This window comes from Rhyacophila brunnea, unplaced genomic scaffold (assembly GCF_057557595.1).
Source record: "Rhyacophila brunnea isolate RB1 unplaced genomic scaffold, BYU_Rbru_1.0 scaffold_16, whole genome shotgun sequence".
Classification (NCBI taxonomy): domain Eukaryota; kingdom Metazoa; phylum Arthropoda; class Insecta; order Trichoptera; family Rhyacophilidae; genus Rhyacophila; species Rhyacophila brunnea.
Genome location: NW_028232816.1, coordinates 11,608,397 through 11,628,439, shown reverse-complemented (window position 1 = coordinate 11,628,439; position 20,043 = coordinate 11,608,397). Strand labels below are relative to the sequence as shown.

At 35.8% G+C, this 20,043-nt stretch overlaps 2 protein-coding genes across 3 annotated transcripts in view; one reads left to right on the top strand and one right to left on the bottom strand.

Annotated features, from left to right (window-relative positions):
- Window positions 1–567: 567 nt before the first annotated feature.
- Window positions 568–14,578, bottom strand: puml (pummelig). 2 transcript variants are annotated; one of them, XM_085943655.1, is made up of 7 exons: window positions 14,444–14,578; window positions 10,347–10,426; window positions 6,859–7,065; window positions 5,833–6,007; window positions 4,720–4,992; window positions 4,327–4,516; window positions 568–1,482 (listed from the first exon to the last, which is right to left on the bottom strand). In XM_085943655.1, the coding sequence occupies exons 1-7, from the start codon at window positions 14,479–14,481 to the stop codon at window positions 1,285–1,287; spliced, it is 1,161 nt and encodes a 386-aa protein (XP_085799781.1). In that variant the 5' UTR covers window positions 14,482–14,578; the 3' UTR covers window positions 568–1,284. The 2 variants fall into 2 exon arrangements, with proteins under 2 accessions (XP_085799781.1, XP_085799782.1); XM_085943656.1 differs by lacking the exon at window positions 14,444–14,578 and adding an exon at window positions 13,754–14,123.
- Window positions 14,579–15,031: 453 nt separating this feature from the next.
- LOC147074380 (BBSome complex member BBS2-like) overlaps window positions 15,032–20,043 on the top strand; it is a 29,289-nt gene continuing 24,277 nt past the window's right edge. Inside the window, exons 1-2 of the mRNA XM_085943654.1 lie at window positions 15,032–15,329; window positions 16,397–16,580. Of these exons, the coding sequence (XP_085799780.1) occupies window positions 15,213–15,329; window positions 16,397–16,580 (301 nt within the window). The 5' untranslated portion in view covers window positions 15,032–15,212. The remainder of the gene's footprint in view (window positions 15,330–16,396; window positions 16,581–20,043) is intronic.

The window sequence follows — 20,043 nt, the reverse complement described above, 5'->3', positions numbered from 1 at the left end:
ACATCTGTAATTCACCTATGACTAGTTGTGCGTGGCACCAAATAACGTGACTATTGAATTTTTGTTAGTTTTGGGATCAAAGTCAAAATAAATTCATGGTGGATTGTCGAGAGATGGGAAATCACGGGAGGTGGCACTTCGCAAAGAGAGCTCTGGCTTTACGAGTAACCGGGTGATGTGATCCAGGAAGACCGCTAAATACCATTCACAGGCTGTATACAGCGGAATTACGGGGTGCCGGCATGACCTGGGAAGACGCAAAAAGAAAACTGGCGAGCGACAGAGATTCGTAGCGGCCTCACGTGGTGTCCATATGCTACAACTGATGAGCGGACACGGAGTAAGAATTGTTGTGGTATAGTCGTGATTATTGGCGGTAGCAAAAGTAGAAATATGTACATACACAAGTAACAAAAGAATTGCTGATCATAGGTGTAATGTATAATAATGGTAGTGGAATATAGGGGTTTTAAGTTCTGATCAAATTGAGGTGCATGTAGCTTACTATCACGTGACGTCACAGTAAGCTGCCGCTACGGGGAAAAAGTATGTAATGTTGTTTTTCTTGATGTTTAAAATGTTATCAGACTGATGTTCCCATCCCGTAGCACATTTTGAACCTTTAAACGAACATTGTCAGTTCGAAATCCGAAATGACCAGAACAATGAGGTCACTTCAGGTTGAAGTACACTGCATCGACACCTGCATAACTCAATGAACGTTGTTATCATCTTCTACATGCCTACACTTTTCGACTGTCATGTCAAAATCAGGTTTTTTTGTTTTTAGCGGTTGGCACCATGTATTTTCTATAAGAATGTTGTCTATGGATGTCATATTGCACGCACGCGCACGTTGAAACTGTTAAAATTAATTGAAATTACCATGAATAATTAATATTAATTCAAATTATAGTTGGCACTCTTCATCAGTGTCATTCTTCAGTGAATTTACAGAGATGGTGATAGTTCAAAATATTCTGCAAAATGACGAAACCATAGATTAAATTTGTCGCCGCGACAGTAGGCGACATGCACCTCAATTTGATTCGCACTTTAATACCAAAACATTATATTTTAGTCTATGGTATGTGATGCAAAAGAATGCTTGAAATGAGACGGGGGTAATTTTTAGTTCCAAACAGCCTGCCTACCCATGTCTATGCATTCCACTGGCCATCAGAGTAATAATGTTTATCTTAGCCGCTGAGTAAGTGGCCACATAAACATGAAATGCAGACGTAATCATTATTTGGTGATACGGTCAATAGGTATAATTGTGGACTATCTATTCGCTACAGCGGGGGCTACAGTCGGGGGCGTGGGGGCTCTCTTGTCCCTGTCACACTCCTGGTCGGACTCCGTGTGCTCGATGCTCCTCCCGGTGAGGAATTTGTCGGCGTATTCACACGCATCCAGCACGTGCTTGTTGAAGATCTCAGGTTTATCTAGATACACGTGGTGACCTGCGCCGTTTATGATCTGGAAATTACAAAGAAAAAAACTATATTAAATTCACTCACACAACGGTAAGGTGGCAATGATTAATAAAAGGAAAAAAGGTATAACTGTCATATCATCTGCAATCTACACGCATCACAGTCAAATGGCCTAGTCATGCTGCAGTCGACATTGAAGCCTCCGGGCCAACCCGATAGTTGGAAGACATTCTACATAACAGTGGCGAAGGGTGGAGATAGGCTGTTAAGATTTTACATTAATAGTGCATACTAATGTTTTTCAGTCAAACATTTTTGTTTTCATTGAACTTTAATGTGTAGATAGTGTTTGTTAGTTTTTAAAATTAAATTAAACCCTGCCTATTCCAAGCCATAGATGATAGTAAAAAAATATTCGTTTATCTATAAGATGTCTAAAATTATGCCATTAAACCATACACAATTTTTGATATTTTATAGATTGAAGAATATCTTTTTTTTATAGATTATGGTTTGTTTTAGGCACGACTTAACCCCACCATCTGTAATGTATTCTTTATTCAACGAAAACAAATAAGTATGACTGACAAAATTTAGTGTGCATTATTTATGTTGAATCTTAACAGCCTACCTCCACCCCTCGCCACTGCTACATAGCATCTAGCAGCTAGCTTACTAGTATACAATACATAAGGTGCAATTGAAAATCATCTTCTTCTTCTTCTTCCACGGCGCTACATCCCGGGGTGGGATTTGGCCTCCTTCACAACCGCTCTCCACTCACTCCGGTCTCTCGCCACACTTCTCCAGTTACCGGGTCTTACTATATGAAGCCAGTCCACTTCTACGGCGTCAGCCCATCTCCTTCTTGGACGGCCTCTGGGTCTCTTCCGTTGGGGTAGCCACTTTGTCATGATCCTTGGCGCTCTAACTTCAGGCATTCAGGCAATTGAAAATACAATATTATATTAATAATTCAAGAGTATATGTATTTATAATCTGGAGATAATTCTCTACTGTAACAAAATTTATATAAACTGTAATTTTCATTGAATAATAGTGAAAATTGTTTACTAATACCTAAATAATTAAAATGAATATAGAAATAATTGCACCTAGACTAGCTTAAAATTATATTGATTGATTTTTTAATTTCTAAAACTAAGAAATTCCATTGAAAACGAAAATTAGATGATTTTTTCTGTCTCAACGAGGCGAGATGATCACGAAAAGACACTTAACATGGCTGGGAGATGTGTTCCGGATGCTGCCAGAGAACCATGGTAACGGAAACCTTTCGGCACGGCCGACCCTCCCTCACCCTGAAGTGGTGCCACAAAAGCGAGAGTTGGCAATGGACGAATGGAAATGGTGCAAACTCATGGTATGCATTGGGGCATGAGTTTGGGCGTGACAGGGTGACTGGGTATTAGATAGATGGACTCTGGATGGAGTTTAATCCTTACTTGCATGCATCGTGAATCGATATCGGTAATGTGAATAGTATTTTTAGTAATGTTCAATATCTTCAATGGTCATCAGTACATTTATAGAAATGTAATAATTTCAGATCATTTTAAATTAATTTTATTACGACATAGTAGTTGTAATCATTCCAAAGTCCAGCATTACTAAAAATACAATAATTTAATCTAGGTAGTTTACAAAAATAAATTATTTATTTTCAAGTGGTATTATGACAGCTGATAAATAATGATATCGCAAAGAATTACCGATTTACTTAGTCACATTTCCACTTTCTATCAAAATACGGAAGTCAATAATGTGAAGGTCGATGGATTTCATCGATAAGATAAACAGTTAATTTATAATTTTGAAAAGTTTTTCTATGCATTGCCGAAATGTATATTGAGTTAATCCAATATAGATACCTCTCTTCGTATCTGTTAATGAGGATGGGAATCACACCATCTGCAATTGTTAATTGGACCGCTCCATCTGGAAGTTTCATGATCTCCTTCCTTTGATACCACCACACCAGTGTTCACTTTCGTGGCTACTCGGATCTCATCTAACAATGTGGCCGAAGAATTGAAGAACACATCTCTCAAAGGTAAACGAGACGCATTCTTTCTCGCATCAAATTCTCTGTGAGACCAGATTTCGACACAGTATTGAAACATTACATTGAAAATATCAGAAATTCAACTAGCGGTTTCTACCTAATATACCTGATTAAATTTAGTTGCATGCCGAGGACAAGTTTGTCAGTTCGATAGATATTAAGTAATATTTATATGTATAAAGTATTTATACAATGAACCATCATTATTTAGTAATCGACTAGTAATTTAACAATCACGTAAAATTGTAAATAACTATACTTTAGTAAGAAAAACATCAACGAAAAGTCATCATTGTCATTTTTAATTAAAATAATGCGCTCAATGTTACTTCTAATGCAAATATAATTTGTTATATAGAAACCGATACAAGCAGATAAACATTCAAGGTTTACTATCATTCGTACAGTGCGCGGTAACAGTAGGCTACGGCCTACATTTCCGATACAGTCTGTATGGGAAGAGTGCACATGCAGTATACTGCATGTTACAATGTGCGTTGACCGGATGCAGCTATCTGCGGCATTCACAACAATCCACAGTTGCGACAAGCCACTAACTTCCAAACATACCATATCTCGTCGCTTCACTGGCAAAACTTCCCGCGGCTTCCTCATAACAGGTTGCGTTTTGATTCTAGTAATGAACGCCTGAACACGATGTGCAACTAAAACATATCGGTGAGACGTTAAATTTTGAGTCGTTGACGCAACTTGACATGCACTCGAATGGTTATCGAGTAAGTGTAGTCTTGTATTAATTTAATTGCTTTCAGGTAAATTATTTAAAAAGTGATATTTCACCTGAACGTTGACATAAGAGGTGGCAGGTCGATTGCTCCGCATGGTCTCTGCTGAGAGGGTCTCCACCCAGGAGCGGGACCCGAAGATGAAAGTGATAGGGATATCCCCTCGCAACTTGTCCATTCGCCTGATGATAGGATGCTTGGCCCACCCGAAGCCGTGCATCATTGTGTGGAATGCACTTTCGCCGCTGCCGGAAAATAAATCGATTATCAATTGCACCGCAGAAAAGATCTAGTTAAAGAATGACGATTTTTCTTATTTTTCATATCATGAGAACCTATAATATATTTATTCAATGTGAGAACATGTAAAAACAAGTAGAAAGCAATTAAAACAACGTACCATATACAATAAAAAAAATAAGTTGCAATCGGTATCAGATATAAGTACCTAGGCGTCTGCGAGTTGCACTGATGGATGTACTGTGGGATAATAGCCTCCGCTTCGGGCACCTTGGGAGCGAACTTGCGGACGAGGTCGGGCCGCGCCTTCTCCACCACCCACTGGCCGAAGGGGCCGGCGGCCCGGAGAGCCCACAGGGGGTTGAGCGGTTGCACGATCGTGACCACCGCACGCACCCACAGCGGTAGATGGTAGCGCTCTGACACATTGGCTGGACGATCCGGGAAGCCCCACGGGTCTGCCAGGATCAGGTGCTTCACTCTGAAAAAGCATAACCGTCCATCGTCACTAGGAAAACCTCTACGGTGCTACGACAAGAGCTCGTCATTATGTAGTAATTTGATGTCATATGCCATCATCAGAGCGTACTGGTAAAAATTTATCATAAAATATGTACTTTCCTATATTTAATTTCATGCAGTATGTTCCAACACCTAGCAGTCAAAAGCAATAAATTAAAAAGATTCAATTGTGTTTCGCAAATATTTATCATAATTAAGACATGTTGATCGGCAAATTTGTATTCATTTGAATATACAGTACGATTGGAAAATAAAACTGCAATTAACTACTCATTTATGCTTGAAACACAAAAACATCATTTGCCACAAATAAATTATTATGACATTAATTATAGCTAAGACATAATTAGTAATTTAAATATAAATAATTTGAATTTTGATCATTTTTGTCATTCCAGATTTCGGCTAATGTGCTTTACTAATTTAGCCACCTACACCCATCTAATTGAGAGAAAATTAACTAACATGGAACTGAAATGTTTATAAAATTATGTAAACATTGGCGATTGGCTTTTTATGGTTTGAATCAAGACACCGATGCCATGTTGTGTGAATCTCGATTACTAGCCGACGTCTGGATCTCTCAAAATTTCAGTCGTAACGTAATAGCACTTGGTAATAATTTAATAAACTATTTTTTTGTTCAAGAAATAATTCACGAACTTTAAGAATGTAACATTGTTTATTGAACCAAGATTAATTATGTACGTTCAATAAACAATGTATATTCTTAAATCTCGTAAATTATTTGATGAATAAAAAAAATTGTCAATCAAAGATTGAATGGTAGAAATTGTACCTGTCGGGGTACTGTATGGAGTAGGAAGCGGCGAGGAAACCTCCCATGCTGTGGCCGAGAAGAATGAACTTGTCGATGTTCATCTCCTGGCGCCATTCCTCTACCGAATTGATGAGCTGCAACTCAACCAACTTTGCGTCCGTGCTGAATAACGGACGTGAGCTCCGCCCAAAACCTAACAATTAATTATACAATTAGGTGACGTTATACCTACATCTCTCATTAACTAGGTTATCAATGGATAGAAACAAATTTCATGAACGCGTCTAAAATGCATCTATGTACTTAGATATCCGGTATTCTTTATATTTGCATGCCACCAAAATTTGCAAAAGACAGAGAATAGACACAGTGAGGTGCTTGAGGTGACTTTTTAGTTTAATGGGAGACCAAGATTAATAGGCAACGAGCTGGATATTCATGACAGTTTTTCTTCGGTCTGCTTGCTCTGGTCTTTTCGCCACATCACCTGCAGGAAGGTTCGACGGCTTGGAAAAATTCATGGTATTTGGTCAGATCAGGTCAGCGAATATTAGGAAAAGTAATTACAAATAAGGGGCTTGACGATTATTATCATTAGTACGTTGTATATACTGTCATAATCAACAGCTGGCGTTGATTCTTTACTGGATGAAGGCCTCCCCTAAATCCTACAGCTATTCTTGGTACCTAGTTCTTCAGTGCAACGTACTTTAGTCTAATTTGACGATTTTGCTGGTTTTAAGGCAGTCACAGTTCACTGACTGTATTTACCCACTCGCCAAGAACATGTCTGGTTCATTATTCTTCCATCACATCGCGTACTATTGTCCATCTTCTTATCCACTGCATTATTTTGCAATATACTCAACATGCACGGCTCCATACCGAATTGAGCTACTCTTCATTTTTGTATTTCTCTCGCATTAAGGGTTCCTGCTTCACATCTTGGTTCAACAATCTGTCATACAGTTCTCTATCTATCTACTCGACATGCCGGAGTAGATCTAATAAATGATCTCTAATGAAATAAGTTTTGATATTCACCTAGTAAATCGATGGCGTAGACAGGTCTATTGGCGGCGAGGGAGTCGAGGTTCATGACCCACATGGCGACGCCCGCTCCCAGCCCGTGCAGCAAAAGTAGGGGCATCTTGGGAGACTCCTCATTCAGAGAGATGGTCCAGATCTTGTCTGCGTTGCCCACTACGGGGCCAATGTCCACGTACCATCCTCTGTACGCCGTTTTCAAACCTGACAATTACAATCAATGTTGAAGTTATTTATTTAAAATGTAAACTGGTAATTCATGTTTATATTTTTTACATCATACCATCTTTTGAAGGTCGTATAGTATTGACATAAAATTCATGTCTAAATAAAACACGGTTCTTGTCGGTTTACACGTCTTTACAGGAAGCCAGCAGCAAACAAATTTTGAAAATAGCCGATATACTCGATTATTTGTTACGTTAGGTTTTCATTCTTGAATTCATGAATTTTGCCAAAATAAGCTATGAAAATTGAATTAATGTTCATATTGAATGTAATAAAATTGGAGACCTTATAGTATACGGTCATCTCTTTCTGATAAAAAAGCCACAGCAAACTGTGCCACGATGAAATGTAACCCTTTTGAACAAGGTTTCGGTTGAAACAAACTCCCGCAGAACCTGGATGGGAATCACTGATCTAAATACGGCCACAGTATTAATGGCATATTAGTACAAGTTTTCCATTGTACAAAGGAAGGGGTTGGATTAACCCGTATCTAGGTTCATTTCTCATAATCATCAAGTTTATTTGCACATATTCAATAGATTTTTAAATTACTTAATAACTTTCGATATGTGATTTTATCACTCATCATCTATGTATAAACGAGACCATTATGACAATTAGTTATAATATACATATGACTTACTATAGTTTGTGATTTATTTCATCTATATATTATAAATAATGAATAAATAATGATGGTTCATTATATAGAAAAGCTGTATTGCATTGCATGCATTGTATTATTAATTTAAATAAGAATGCAAATTTTATGGTACTGATTCCACTGTTATTAAATAGCTGGACCGGTTTCGTCCGCCTTAGAGGAACATTTTCAACCCTTTTAAATACATATACAAATAATTCCATAATGTTAAATGATAAACAGTTAACTTAGACGATATTCTTAGTAACCGAGATTTTATTCAACCCCTTTGGTATGCATTCAGTTTGTGACGAATCGTTGACTCATAATTTTATTATTACGTGAATATGGCGTGCCGTGACAAAGCGAACGGTTGTACTTTGACACGGGATTTACAAAAAAAAGATTAACAGGTGAATCAATGAAAGTATTCAGGGCACTGATAAAATGAAATAAAACAAACAAAGAATGCGTCGACCGACCCATTGAATCTATAATAAGCGAGGAAAAATCAGCAAAGATCAGACACTGAGACATGACTAATTCAATATTTGACACAAAGAGATAAGAGTTCTCAGTCGTTACACAAACAAATGAATAATGCTTTAGAGTCAAACTGATTGTGGATTGATGAACTTTTAAATATCCTGCCTATGACAACATACTTATAAGTGTCCAACACTTCAGATTGCAATCCTTTATTTAGTAATAATGTTAATACGGTCTTATCAAGTCGGTATATTCATGATACTTAACAATATCCTGTATCTGTAGTGCATTTGCGTGTGCATAGTGTATGAAAATCAAGATCTTAAAAATAATTCCAATGGAATACAGTGGAACCCCGATCTACCGTTCTTGCATAAATTGTTTTCCCGCACGGATCGTTCATTTTTGAAAGTCCCGCCAAACACCCATAAGAACAACGCATCAACCGTTCCTCGATTTATCGTTTTCCTCGATCTATCGTCTAAATATTATGGTCCCGTCACAAATATTGTCCCGATTGACCGTTTTTGCTGAATATTTTTCATTTTGCTTTCGTAAAATTATTTATGATACATACTATTACAGACGTTTCAGTCGCGTCGCTTTGTTTGCACAGGTCGGCCGACACTCAGGCTTGCCTCGCATCTCGTATCATGAATTTTTATAAGTCGCAACTAAACTGCCCCCCATGAAGAAAACTAGAACTCTAGCTGAGAAACTGAAAATAATTCAAGACGTCGAATAAAACAAGGAGAAAAACGAGTTTTTTTTTTAAAAAAAAAATTGTATATTCCGCATATATCGTTTTTTTTCTAGGGTCCCTTGAAAATCGTAGAATCGGGGTAACTAAATTAATTAGAATTTAAATTAATGTAGTCGTTTCTATTGTATTATAGATCTACTAGTGCAGTGGTGACAAACATATGACACGTAGGGGAATTCTGGTGAAGAAATTGTATAATCTTGTAATGAATCTATCACTGGCATTCAGGACATCCTGGCATTACCATAACACCGAAAACAGCTGTAAAAGTAATGGAAAGAAGCCAATTTACAATAATTAAAAAAGTTCTCGAAAGTTTAAAATGCTTTTTCAAATATTTTTTTTAGTTTTCTGGCAACCAAACATAAAAAGGTTTACAACCACTAGGTACTTCTTTGTGACAATAGCCTCAATCCAAAGTACTAACTTCGGTTTGCTTGCTTGCTAGCCTTTCGGTAATAAATTTTATTTTTGCACTAATCTTGGGATCAACGTCTGTTAATCAAGCTGTCAAACATCTAGAAAAGGTTAGTGGTTTTCACTTGATTTTGTGTAGCATACAAAATTATAATATTTATAAATAATGTGATTTTCTCGAAACGTGTATGTTTTAGGCCTTCCGCTCACGAGAATACTCAAAAAAGACGTGACTGAAACTAAAATTCCAGCCAGTATCTAGCTAATGTACTTCAATGGCGGCTCATCGACGGCAAGACTGGAATCTCTCAGTTTCAAAACGTTCGCGACCGAAACCGAAGAGACGCGACATGTTAGTTTCCCAGTCTCTCAGTTTCAAAACAGTGGTACCAATATCAGTAGATTCGATGAAAAATCATATTTTCTTACGAAAATTGGTAGCACTGAACTGAACTGAACAAGCAATAACAAGTCAAGACGTCAAAAGTAAAAAATGGGCGAACCGGTTTTTAATTTAAAATATGTGGCAGATGTTGAGAAATACTCTGGCCTGTATAATTACAGGCTGCCAGAATAATCCCGTAAAGATATTAAGTACGGAAAAAACTTAAAATGAAGTAGGAAAGACAATGGGTTTGACAGTTTGAGGTTATGAGATTACTATTGTAAGTGGATTTCAGTAGCGCTGTGTGGGAAGCATCAGTCATCGGTCAGTTTATGAGTTCCATCAGCAACCAGTTTGTCGGATTTTAGTTTCTCCGTGAGCGAAAGGCCTTACTACACTACTACAATACTGCCAATGGGTCTCATGAGCTGTTGTAGTGTTAAAAAGAAAAAAAATGTATGTTATTTACTTATAAGAAATAGATATGTTCGAAAAACGTGCTGGGACTGTTGACGGGATGCACAAAGTAACTATATAATAATGTTTTACCAACGTACATGAGAGAATCTTCTTTTCAGCAGCTCGCAACATGACGGTGGAAGTCGCTGACCAGCTCATCCAGCTTGGTAACCATCCACTGGAAAATCAACAATCATTTATAATAATAACATGACATTATGTATTTGCCGAATGGACTACATTTCTACTGAATTGAGACAGTTTCTACTTAAATATCATGTCAATCGAGTAGCCTTGAATTATTGTTTTTTCTATTTCAATAATTGTTCTTAAGAGGACGTTCTACAGAATTGGCCTTATAATATATTGGCAGAATAGGATTTTTTAACATGTGGTCCATAATATCTGGTCTACTAGTTAATATAAAAAGGTCATGTCAAAGTTGTTTGTGTTAATAAATTTGCTCTGTGACTGATCGGACTCATATTTCACATTTATTTCATCAGGGCTGTCGAAGACATAAATCATAATATATATTTATAATTTTAAATTTTTATTTATAATATATATTATTTAAGTTTTGTGCATCTAATGCCGGGTCCACACTGGCAACAAGTTAATTTTCTGGCAACCTCGTTAGATTTTACGATAATTATTGTAAAATTTCTTAAGCAATTATGGTAAGTATCGTAAAATTTAATGAGGTTGCCAGCAACTTGTTGCCAGTGTGGAAATGGCTTAATATCCACTGTGGTTCACGTAGTGGCATGGACCTGGGGTTAGCTAATTCAGGAAGTCAACACCAATGATAGAATTTTTTTCCAGTTTTGGTTGCATTATATTCCAAAACTCTTCTGTAAAAATCGTTTCCGAGTTTATAAATGGAAATTTCTCGGTGTACATAGTAAACAAACCTACGAATAAAAAAAGACAAAAAGGAACATACTGATTCATCGCAGTAAAATCTGGTAATCATATTCGCCATTTTGAAAAGCGACGATTTTGCGTAAACAAATATCACGTGGTCTGTACGTGTGCGGCAAACTTCGAATGTGTTTGTAATTTTGTGCAAAGTGCGAATGTAATGTTTTCAAATAATTGATATGGATTAATTATACCATCGTATTATTTTCTCGAAATCATAAACATACTATAATAGTATTTGAGTATCAACCTATGTTCAATTTGAATTGGGTTACAATAATAATATACCCGTATATATATCAATAGTATGTTTGCTACAAAATCCACCCAAGTTACCAGTACGTACTTGCACAGGTTTGATTAAAAACCATGATGAAATTAACATTTAAAAAATATGAATGCTTAATATTATTTTGACAGCCCTGTTTTCTGATCGGCTTCATCTCGCAGGTGTTCATAAAATAATAATAATTCTCTGCGCAGCAGAAATTATCAGTAATAATAATAATATTTCTTGAAATAAAATCTCCGATGATTAGTGATTTTTGCGAAAAGATCGATTTAAATATTTGAAAGGCGGGCTCTTCAGCGGGCCCTTAAGAAGTTAAAGGTTTATTAGCAGGTAAATGAGGAATAAAGGAGAGGTAAAGAGAAGTGAAAATGAAAATTTTTTCAATCAGATCAAAAATCTAAATTAAAAACACATTTAACATTATCTAACATTCATACCATGTTATACATACCTTACTAGGGAATGAAAACAGGAACAGTAATTCAGTTATTACTGTGATTAAAAAACTGTGCTCTTCACTGACGACATTTATGACCCAAACACATTACCATCACGTCACGTGTTGTCACATTGAGATAGAGATAGGTACGTTGATCAAAGTTGAAAGAAGTGAATCTCTATCTCAGCATGACAGCACATGACTTGATGGTGATGTGTTCGGACCTTTACATACTTAGGTACCTATCTGTCTCGTGATCTGTAAATGCATAAAGCAGTCTAATTGAAGCAGTTACAGGCCGACACGCCACATAGTACTGAGAATATGCAGTATCTTTGGGAGCTGAGTCTGAATAATCTGTCTTTATAATATGAAAAATGTATATGTCTGTTTTATATCATTCTAGAAATTAACATTTCAGTATTAAATAATAAAATATATTAAGTATTAATACCATAAAAGTGTATAACTTATTTGAGAATAAAGCCATAGGTATACCAGACAAGAAAATATACAAATTAATCAGATCTATGTCCCAAAGATACCTGAAACTATTCATTTTCAACCATTATAATCATGGCCCCTACAAGGGGGCTGACAGGGCTCTAGCCTGGGGGCCCGGGTGACATGGCGAGTCCAGCAGTTAAGTGAGAAAAACACACCACAAATTTTCTCTAACAGTAAAAAAATTCGCCTGCGGCGCTATTTTCCTTCATAATTATAAACATTTTATAATATGTGGCTGTGCAATGTAATTTGATGCGATATAATGATTGATTGATTTGTAGAATTTTATTTTATAATTATTTTGTGTGTTTTCTGACTTACAAAATGGCTATTTATCCAATATGGCGAAGGGTTGCATGTTACTTGGCTACCACAAAAAGAGGTCGCGATCAGTGCTTCATAATAATATTATGATGACTGCGGACAACTCAATAAATCAATTGGATTTATTTAAAAATCGCCAAAAATACACGGAATACTCTTAACACTGGGGTTCCGTAGATACCAGTGGCGAAGGGTGGAGGTAGGCTGTTAAGATTCGCTATAAATAGTGCACACTAAACTTTGTTAGTCATATGTAATTGTTTTTATTGAGCTAATACTACAATTTACAGATTGTGTTAGTAAGTTTTTAAAAATCAATTAAACCCTGCCTAAACGAAACCATAATAGATTTGGTCTAATTTGGGTGATACGACAAAATGGTGCACACTTTTTCATTCATAGTTATTTGTTTTCGTTAGATTAAAACTACATATTAAACATATTGTGGGTTCATTTTTTTAATTCATTAAGCCCTGCGTAAACCAAACTATAATAAATAAAAAATATTATTCTATCTATAAAATACTCAAAGTTATGTATGATTTAATTGCATAATTTTAGATATTTTATAGATAGACATGTATTTTTTGACTATTATCTATTATGGCTTGGTTTCTCAGGGTTTAATTGAATTTTAAAATTTAACCAACACTATCTGTAAATTGTAGTCTTATTTCAATGAAAACAAATATGTATGTCTGAAAAAGTTTAATGTGCACTATTTATGGCGTATCTTAACAGCCTACCTCCACCCTTCGCCACTGGTAGATACCACTTGGAGAACATTAAGAAAGTCACACTGTCCTTAACCTTAGAGATAGGTAGGGGGGCCCGCTTCAGGATGTAGGGCCCATGATTATAATATACGGTACCTGGCACACTAGATTTATTCAACTTGTTCACCGGGATATCACTTTGTAGAACACAACATCTCCTCAATGATGCACTCCATAAATAACATAATATTTATGTTACATTTTTACTTTCACTGCTTTAAAAAGGTATATGAAACAAGTTACGGATACTATCACATGTGAACGGTTGTCATGTTGAATTTTACCTACTAATCAATGTTTCTCGATGAAGACATTTTCAGAAAACAATGTTAACACACGAGATATAAATTATATTATCGACACTTTCGTAAATGGTACATTTTATAAAGAAGATTTAGGAAGATGATAGAGACCAAAAATTGCGAAGAGGTATAAAAACTAGGTCAAAACTTCGAGTAGACAAAATTAAATCTTAAAAATAACAGACAAAATAATGTAGCTTTAATATAAGTAGGCGGATACAATTGGTAAATATTATGAATCCCGCAAGTGTACTAGAAAAACAAGGAAATCTAAAAATATTCACGTGCAAACTTTTAACGTTCTCATTAATAGATACGCACAAAAATTAATGTCAAACCTAAATATAGGTTGTGTCAAAAACAAAACACGAGCGATCAACTTGTCAATTAAGTATAACACCGTTACCAAGATGTTTGATTCTCTATTGTTTTAATATAAAAACATTTTAGAGACAATAAAAAACTAATTCCCGCGCTCCAAATGCTGTTATTATATTTGATTGAATCAAAAAATAAGTTAAATGAACAATAATGACAGATAACATGAGATGTCAAACTTGACAAATGACGTTTTTTGCCCTTTCATTTAGAAAAATGTGATGAAATCAATGAAGATGATAATAATATTTACCCCTTTTCTGGGTTGACAATTTCGCAATCTTTAGACATCAGTCAGTTATTTTTAATAATTCTACAAAAAAAAAATTATAAGTCAACACGAACGTACTATTTACACACGTATGAATAATTGTTCAGTTTCGACAATTAATATTGAAAAAACATATTACGTATTGGCGAGTGCGATACATTTAAAATTCTTAGAATACTATTTAGAGTTGAAAACTAGAAATTTACCATTTCGATCGATTTAATACACAATATAAATCAATGCGTTAGAAAGAGAAACAGTTATTTTGTGACTACCTGTCAATAAATTTACAATCATATGTTTTGCCAAGAGTTGCCCTACTTCACAACATAATTTAATAATAAAATAAAAAAAATGTTATATACGAGTATCACTATATAATATTAAATTTATTTTTTTGTTATAATAATATATGGAGCAAAGAGATTGACCGTTCAATCTCTTTGAAATGGAATAATTTTATTGCTCACATACACCATATAAATAATTTTCCTATGTATAATAAACGACTCTTTATCCTAATTATATATTGATTTTTCAAGGTTGTTTTTAAATCATTTATAATAATAGGTACAAAAAGGAACACAACATATTTTTAAAACAAACATACAATTTACAAATTAAAAAAATCGGGGTATTTGACATAAAGACGTTGCCATGGTGACATGCCATACAAAAACATTCACTATCATCAATCATCATAATATTTTGATTACTACATGATTACTACCTACTGACCAAAATATTCATTATGATCCAGCCCGTCTTTATGCTAGAACTAAATCATAAAATAATTCCTGGAGCCGTGACAATCGGCAAATACGATGGCTTGCACTCCTGTTTGACTGCCGCCACAACCGCTGACAAAGTATATCATCTTACAATATTCTTTTTATGTTAAGTATATCTTGTCCAGGGTTTCCTTAAATTTTTTTTGTTTTGGTTAATACACTCATTAGGATATGAACACCACGTGGCACCTCAAATAATTCCTGTTGCTCACTGGGCTTCTTCTGTCTCCTAGCTCCACCATATATACACCCTGTGAATATTATTTGGTAGCCTTTCAGGACGCTTTAATCTGTTTGCCTTGAAGAAGAGATAGACCTAACTGAGACCTCACATTTGTACAATGTGACCTAACTAGGTTGAAAGCAATATTTCCACTATAGATCCTTAGATTTTATGAGAAACTGCATGTTAACTGCTCTGCAAAGTTACAATATTTAAATTGATTGGACGTAGAAAGTTATGTAGATAAGTAAGCAATAGTACTGGATAGAGGAACTAGAGCGCTAACTGCTAGAACCGAGGGCCACAAAGGAAGTGCCACCCACTAGTGTAGTTAATGTCGTAAGCGCTGTTTTTAGCTGCCGTATGACAAAGTAATACTCTTGCAAAAAATGCTGGTTTCCAAATCGCTATACGGTTTAAAATTAATTATCCTATGTTATAAAGCTCATTGTAATTTTATTTGTTTGGCAACCCATGTAACCAGTGTCTTACGATCAATTTATGATACATGTAAAATAAAATTGATAATACTATCAGGATAGTAAATAATATACAGTTTTATGAACTCTTTTGATCGGTCATTGAAATAGTCATGAGTATTTGATGGTTATTTTTTAAAATTCACCATTGCAGCCATGACTTTCTACTTCTCAAGGTCCTCTGCTTCTCTCAGGGCAGAGTGAAGGTTGCCTCCAGTAAGTTCCTTCAGTTGCGTCATTCCAATGCGCCGACGCATGCGTCTCAGGCATAAAAATTAATGTTTCAAAAACAGAAAATACCAGTTTTTCACTTAGTTGCTCACCAGCGAATTTATGAAAATTGCCAGGTGAGCATCCTGTAATACACCCGATTAAAACCGGTTTGGTGAGGCCTATAATTTGGCATAAATTGACCACAGATATATTTGTTTAATTATTTTAGGTAATCATCCACAGTCCACACAAGCACAACAGCATAAGCTCTGGACGAATACAATGGTCAGATGCCCACAAAGAAGTGGCGCTGTTGAACATGAGCCAGGCCATCACGGCGCTAGAGGCGGGGCAGCTACTGCCGCAAAAAGACAGGGATATCTTGCTCATCGGATCACCCTCACAACTTTTGGGTAACAATTGACGTTTGTAATTTATGAGAATTTACATTAGGTAGCTAAAATGTGATTTCCTTCTTTTGGATCGTTTCCTATTAATGGCAATTTGGAAACTATCGTTTCTATGTCCTTTGACATTGCGGAGTGTACTCACCTTCCATACATCCTTATAAATGACCGCATCGACAGATCAGATAAAAATATGAATAGGGTTACATCCAAAGACGTTGAAGAGAACCTTCTTTACCATCATCATCATCAGGGGTGTGACAACCCTGTGTGGGTCCTGGCCTCCTCCAACAGCTCCCTCCACCTGTCCCTATCCAGTGTGGCCGCTTTCCAATGTGGTACCCCCAGAATACGGCAGTCACTGGCAGCTCCATCCAACCAGCGAATCTTTGGCCTCCCTCTTCTTCTACGTCCTATTGGATTGCTGCCTTCTTTACCATATGGGGTCTAAATATACGGAAGTGAAGTTGAAAACCGGACTAATTTTTCAATTAACTGCAAGTCCTTTCGTATTGCAGGTTTACATGTTCATTCACTAGTTTCAACTACAGGAGGACCTCGACTTTCGCACATAATTGGTTCCTGAAAAGGAGTGCGAATGTTGAATGTTCGAAAGTAGAGGGAAGTAAAAAAAAATTAAATTGTGGGTATTTTGAAATATTTATTTATCAAGTAAATATAAGATGTTTAAGAGACATGTTTAAGTGGGGTTTGCGGGTGTTTCCCTTAAAAAGTTATCATGAGTTAACTCTTTGCCACTCTTCTTTTTCATATTTTAAATAAAATATTTTAAATGGTAAATCATTCACTTTACAATATTGCTTAACTGCTGGCACGAAATGTAAAGTGAACCAATCTTTTAATATTAACACAGTAAACCCAGGCTTTTTTATTTGATTACTGGAAGCAATTCTTTATCCTTCCCTTTCAATGCTCGGGGATTTTCTGGTTGATAAATTAACATTGGCATAAATTTTAAATCACCAGCCAAGTTTCCACCAAGAAGCAATGTCAATCGGTTTTTAGAAGGTTTATGCCCAGGGGCAACTGATTCTTCCTTAGATAAGAATGTACGACTAGGCATTTTTTTCCAAAATAAACCTGTGTCATCTACATTAAATATTTGGCTAGAGGAATATTCTCCATCTTCAATAATTTTGGATAATGAGGAAATAAATTCTTTTGCAGCATCTTTATCCGCATCAGCCGATTTTCCAGTGAATTTCATATAAACCAACCGTTACTTGCTTGAAAAATCGTGTTAGAATCTTCTTTTTCTAGCCTTCCAATCTTTGTAGAAACTAAGAGCCTTCGCTTGAATAATTGAATTATTCAGAGGGACATCTTTTTGATGTTGGTCGTCGATCCATGATGACAAATATTTTTCCATTTCATCCATAACTATGCCGTGTCCTTTGGAAACATCCTTTAAAGATAATACCACAATTTTGAACGTATTCCTTAATTTTATTTTTATTTTTCAAAATTGAACATATCGTAGTAGACTTGTTTGTATCATACGAACGACCGATTGAAGCAAAAGATTCACCGCAATCAGAACGCCATGTGAATTTTATAAGTCCTTGATTTCTTTTTGTTCGTATCAACACTGCAGTTTTTCCGTTTCTCACTTATGTTTATAAATTTTTAGGGTGAAATATTTCAAATGAAGAAAATTAGCAAAACGCACAACATCACACGCCCGCACGTGCTCCTATCCTAGCTAGCTCACAAGCAAAGTGACGGGTGCGAGCAGGATGCAAGTGACGCAAGAAATGCACTTGCCTGTGAGCGAGCGAGAAGGGGATATCTTAACCCCACGGCCAGCGCGACGTTTTAAAAAAACGTTTTTTTTTGAAATGTGCGAAATAGCGAATTGTGCGAAAGTCGAACGTTCGTAAGTCGAGGTCCGCCTGTATATCTGTTAAAACCATTTCACATATCTGAGTTCAATTATCACCGCAAACAACTATAATAAGGAAACAGAATTGTTGTTTTTATTTAATAAAACGCAATTTTTTTATAGTACTTATTCCACTTTTAATTAATATATCAGGACCGGTTTCGTCCGCCTCAGTGGGACATTTTCAACTGAATACATTTTTTTTAAACAATATTTATCAAACAAAATTCAAAGCGATAGAAATAATATAACAATAGGTACATAATAATTATCCGTCCAATAATACCTTCCCAATAACAGACTAATTTAAAACTAATGAGGTTGGACATTAATATTTCACTAGCTGAGCCAGCTGGCTCTCGCCAGTCTGTCTCAGACAGCTTGGCATCCTAATGACATGGTGTTGGATTTGAATAGAATTATTGTGAAGAATGCATAGACGACGCCATAGTTTTCCCTTGTCACTGCCAATACAAATTTGAGGTCATCCGCGTAGTTTAGTCTGGAGTCTGGCCTTCAGAATGTTGTCTGATACCACCTCAGGCTGCTAGGTCTAGCAAAACAGCTGGCAATCACCGATTGCTACCACTGACATTTTGATATAATATGTGTATAGGTAATATGAATGTTTCGTTAAATCATGTGCATTTAAATATGATTAATTATACATCTCAACCGTTCGAATACAATGCAATATGTGATTATCATGAAAATAGCGATCAAATATAACGTGAATATTAATCTCCCGCGGGGTCCATTTAGAGTAGAAGAAGGTACATAAGCAATGTAAAAAATAATTTTTAACATTATTTTGTTTCAATGTCGGTGCGGGACATTTATATCGAAAGAAATGATGATAAATAATGAAGCAATGTATACATCTGAGAGGAATAAATCAATTCTGATTAGAATAGGAATTTATAAGACCCAAAGGTGTGGCATCAGCTTAGAGAGGCCTTCATCCAGCAGTGGATTAATCCAGATGATGATGATGATGATGATGATGATGATGATGATGATGATGATGATGATGATGATGATGATGATGATGATGATGATGATGATGATGATGATGATGATAATGACGATATTATGAATGGGTAAATATAATATCAGCAATTTTGATAAATATAGTAATTCATATGACCAACAGAAATACAAATAACTTAGAGAGGCCTTCATCCACCAGTGGATTGATTCAGGCTCATGATGATAATGGAATTATAAATAGATATAATATAAAATCACTGATTTTGATAAATACAGCAATTCAAATGACAGAAAGGAGTAGAATCAGGCTAAAGATGCCTTTATCCAGCAGTGGATGGGTTCAGGCCGATGATGATAAGGACGATAGAAATAGGTATAATATCACAAATTCGTTAAACCGATAGTAGTAGAATCAGGTTGCGGAACCCTTCATCCAACAGTGGATTGATCCTGGTTGATAATGATGACGATATGAATATGTAGATAAATCTAATATCACCGATTTTGATAAATACAGCAATTCAAATGACAGAAAGGAGTATAATCAGGCTATGGGAGGCCTTTATCCAGCAGTGG

Coding starts and splice junctions, on each gene's coding strand:
- puml (XM_085943655.1), bottom strand. CDS start 14,481: ATGTCTAAAGATTGCGAAATTGTCAACCCAGAAAAGGG. Junction 6,008..6,858: donor CTACGCCATCGATTTACTAG/GTGAATATCAAA, acceptor ATTAATTGTTAG/GTTTTGGGCGGAGCTCACGT. Junction 4,993..5,832: donor TCCATACAGTACCCCGACAG/GTACAATTTCTA, acceptor ATGCTTTTTCAG/AGTGAAGCACCTGATCCTGG.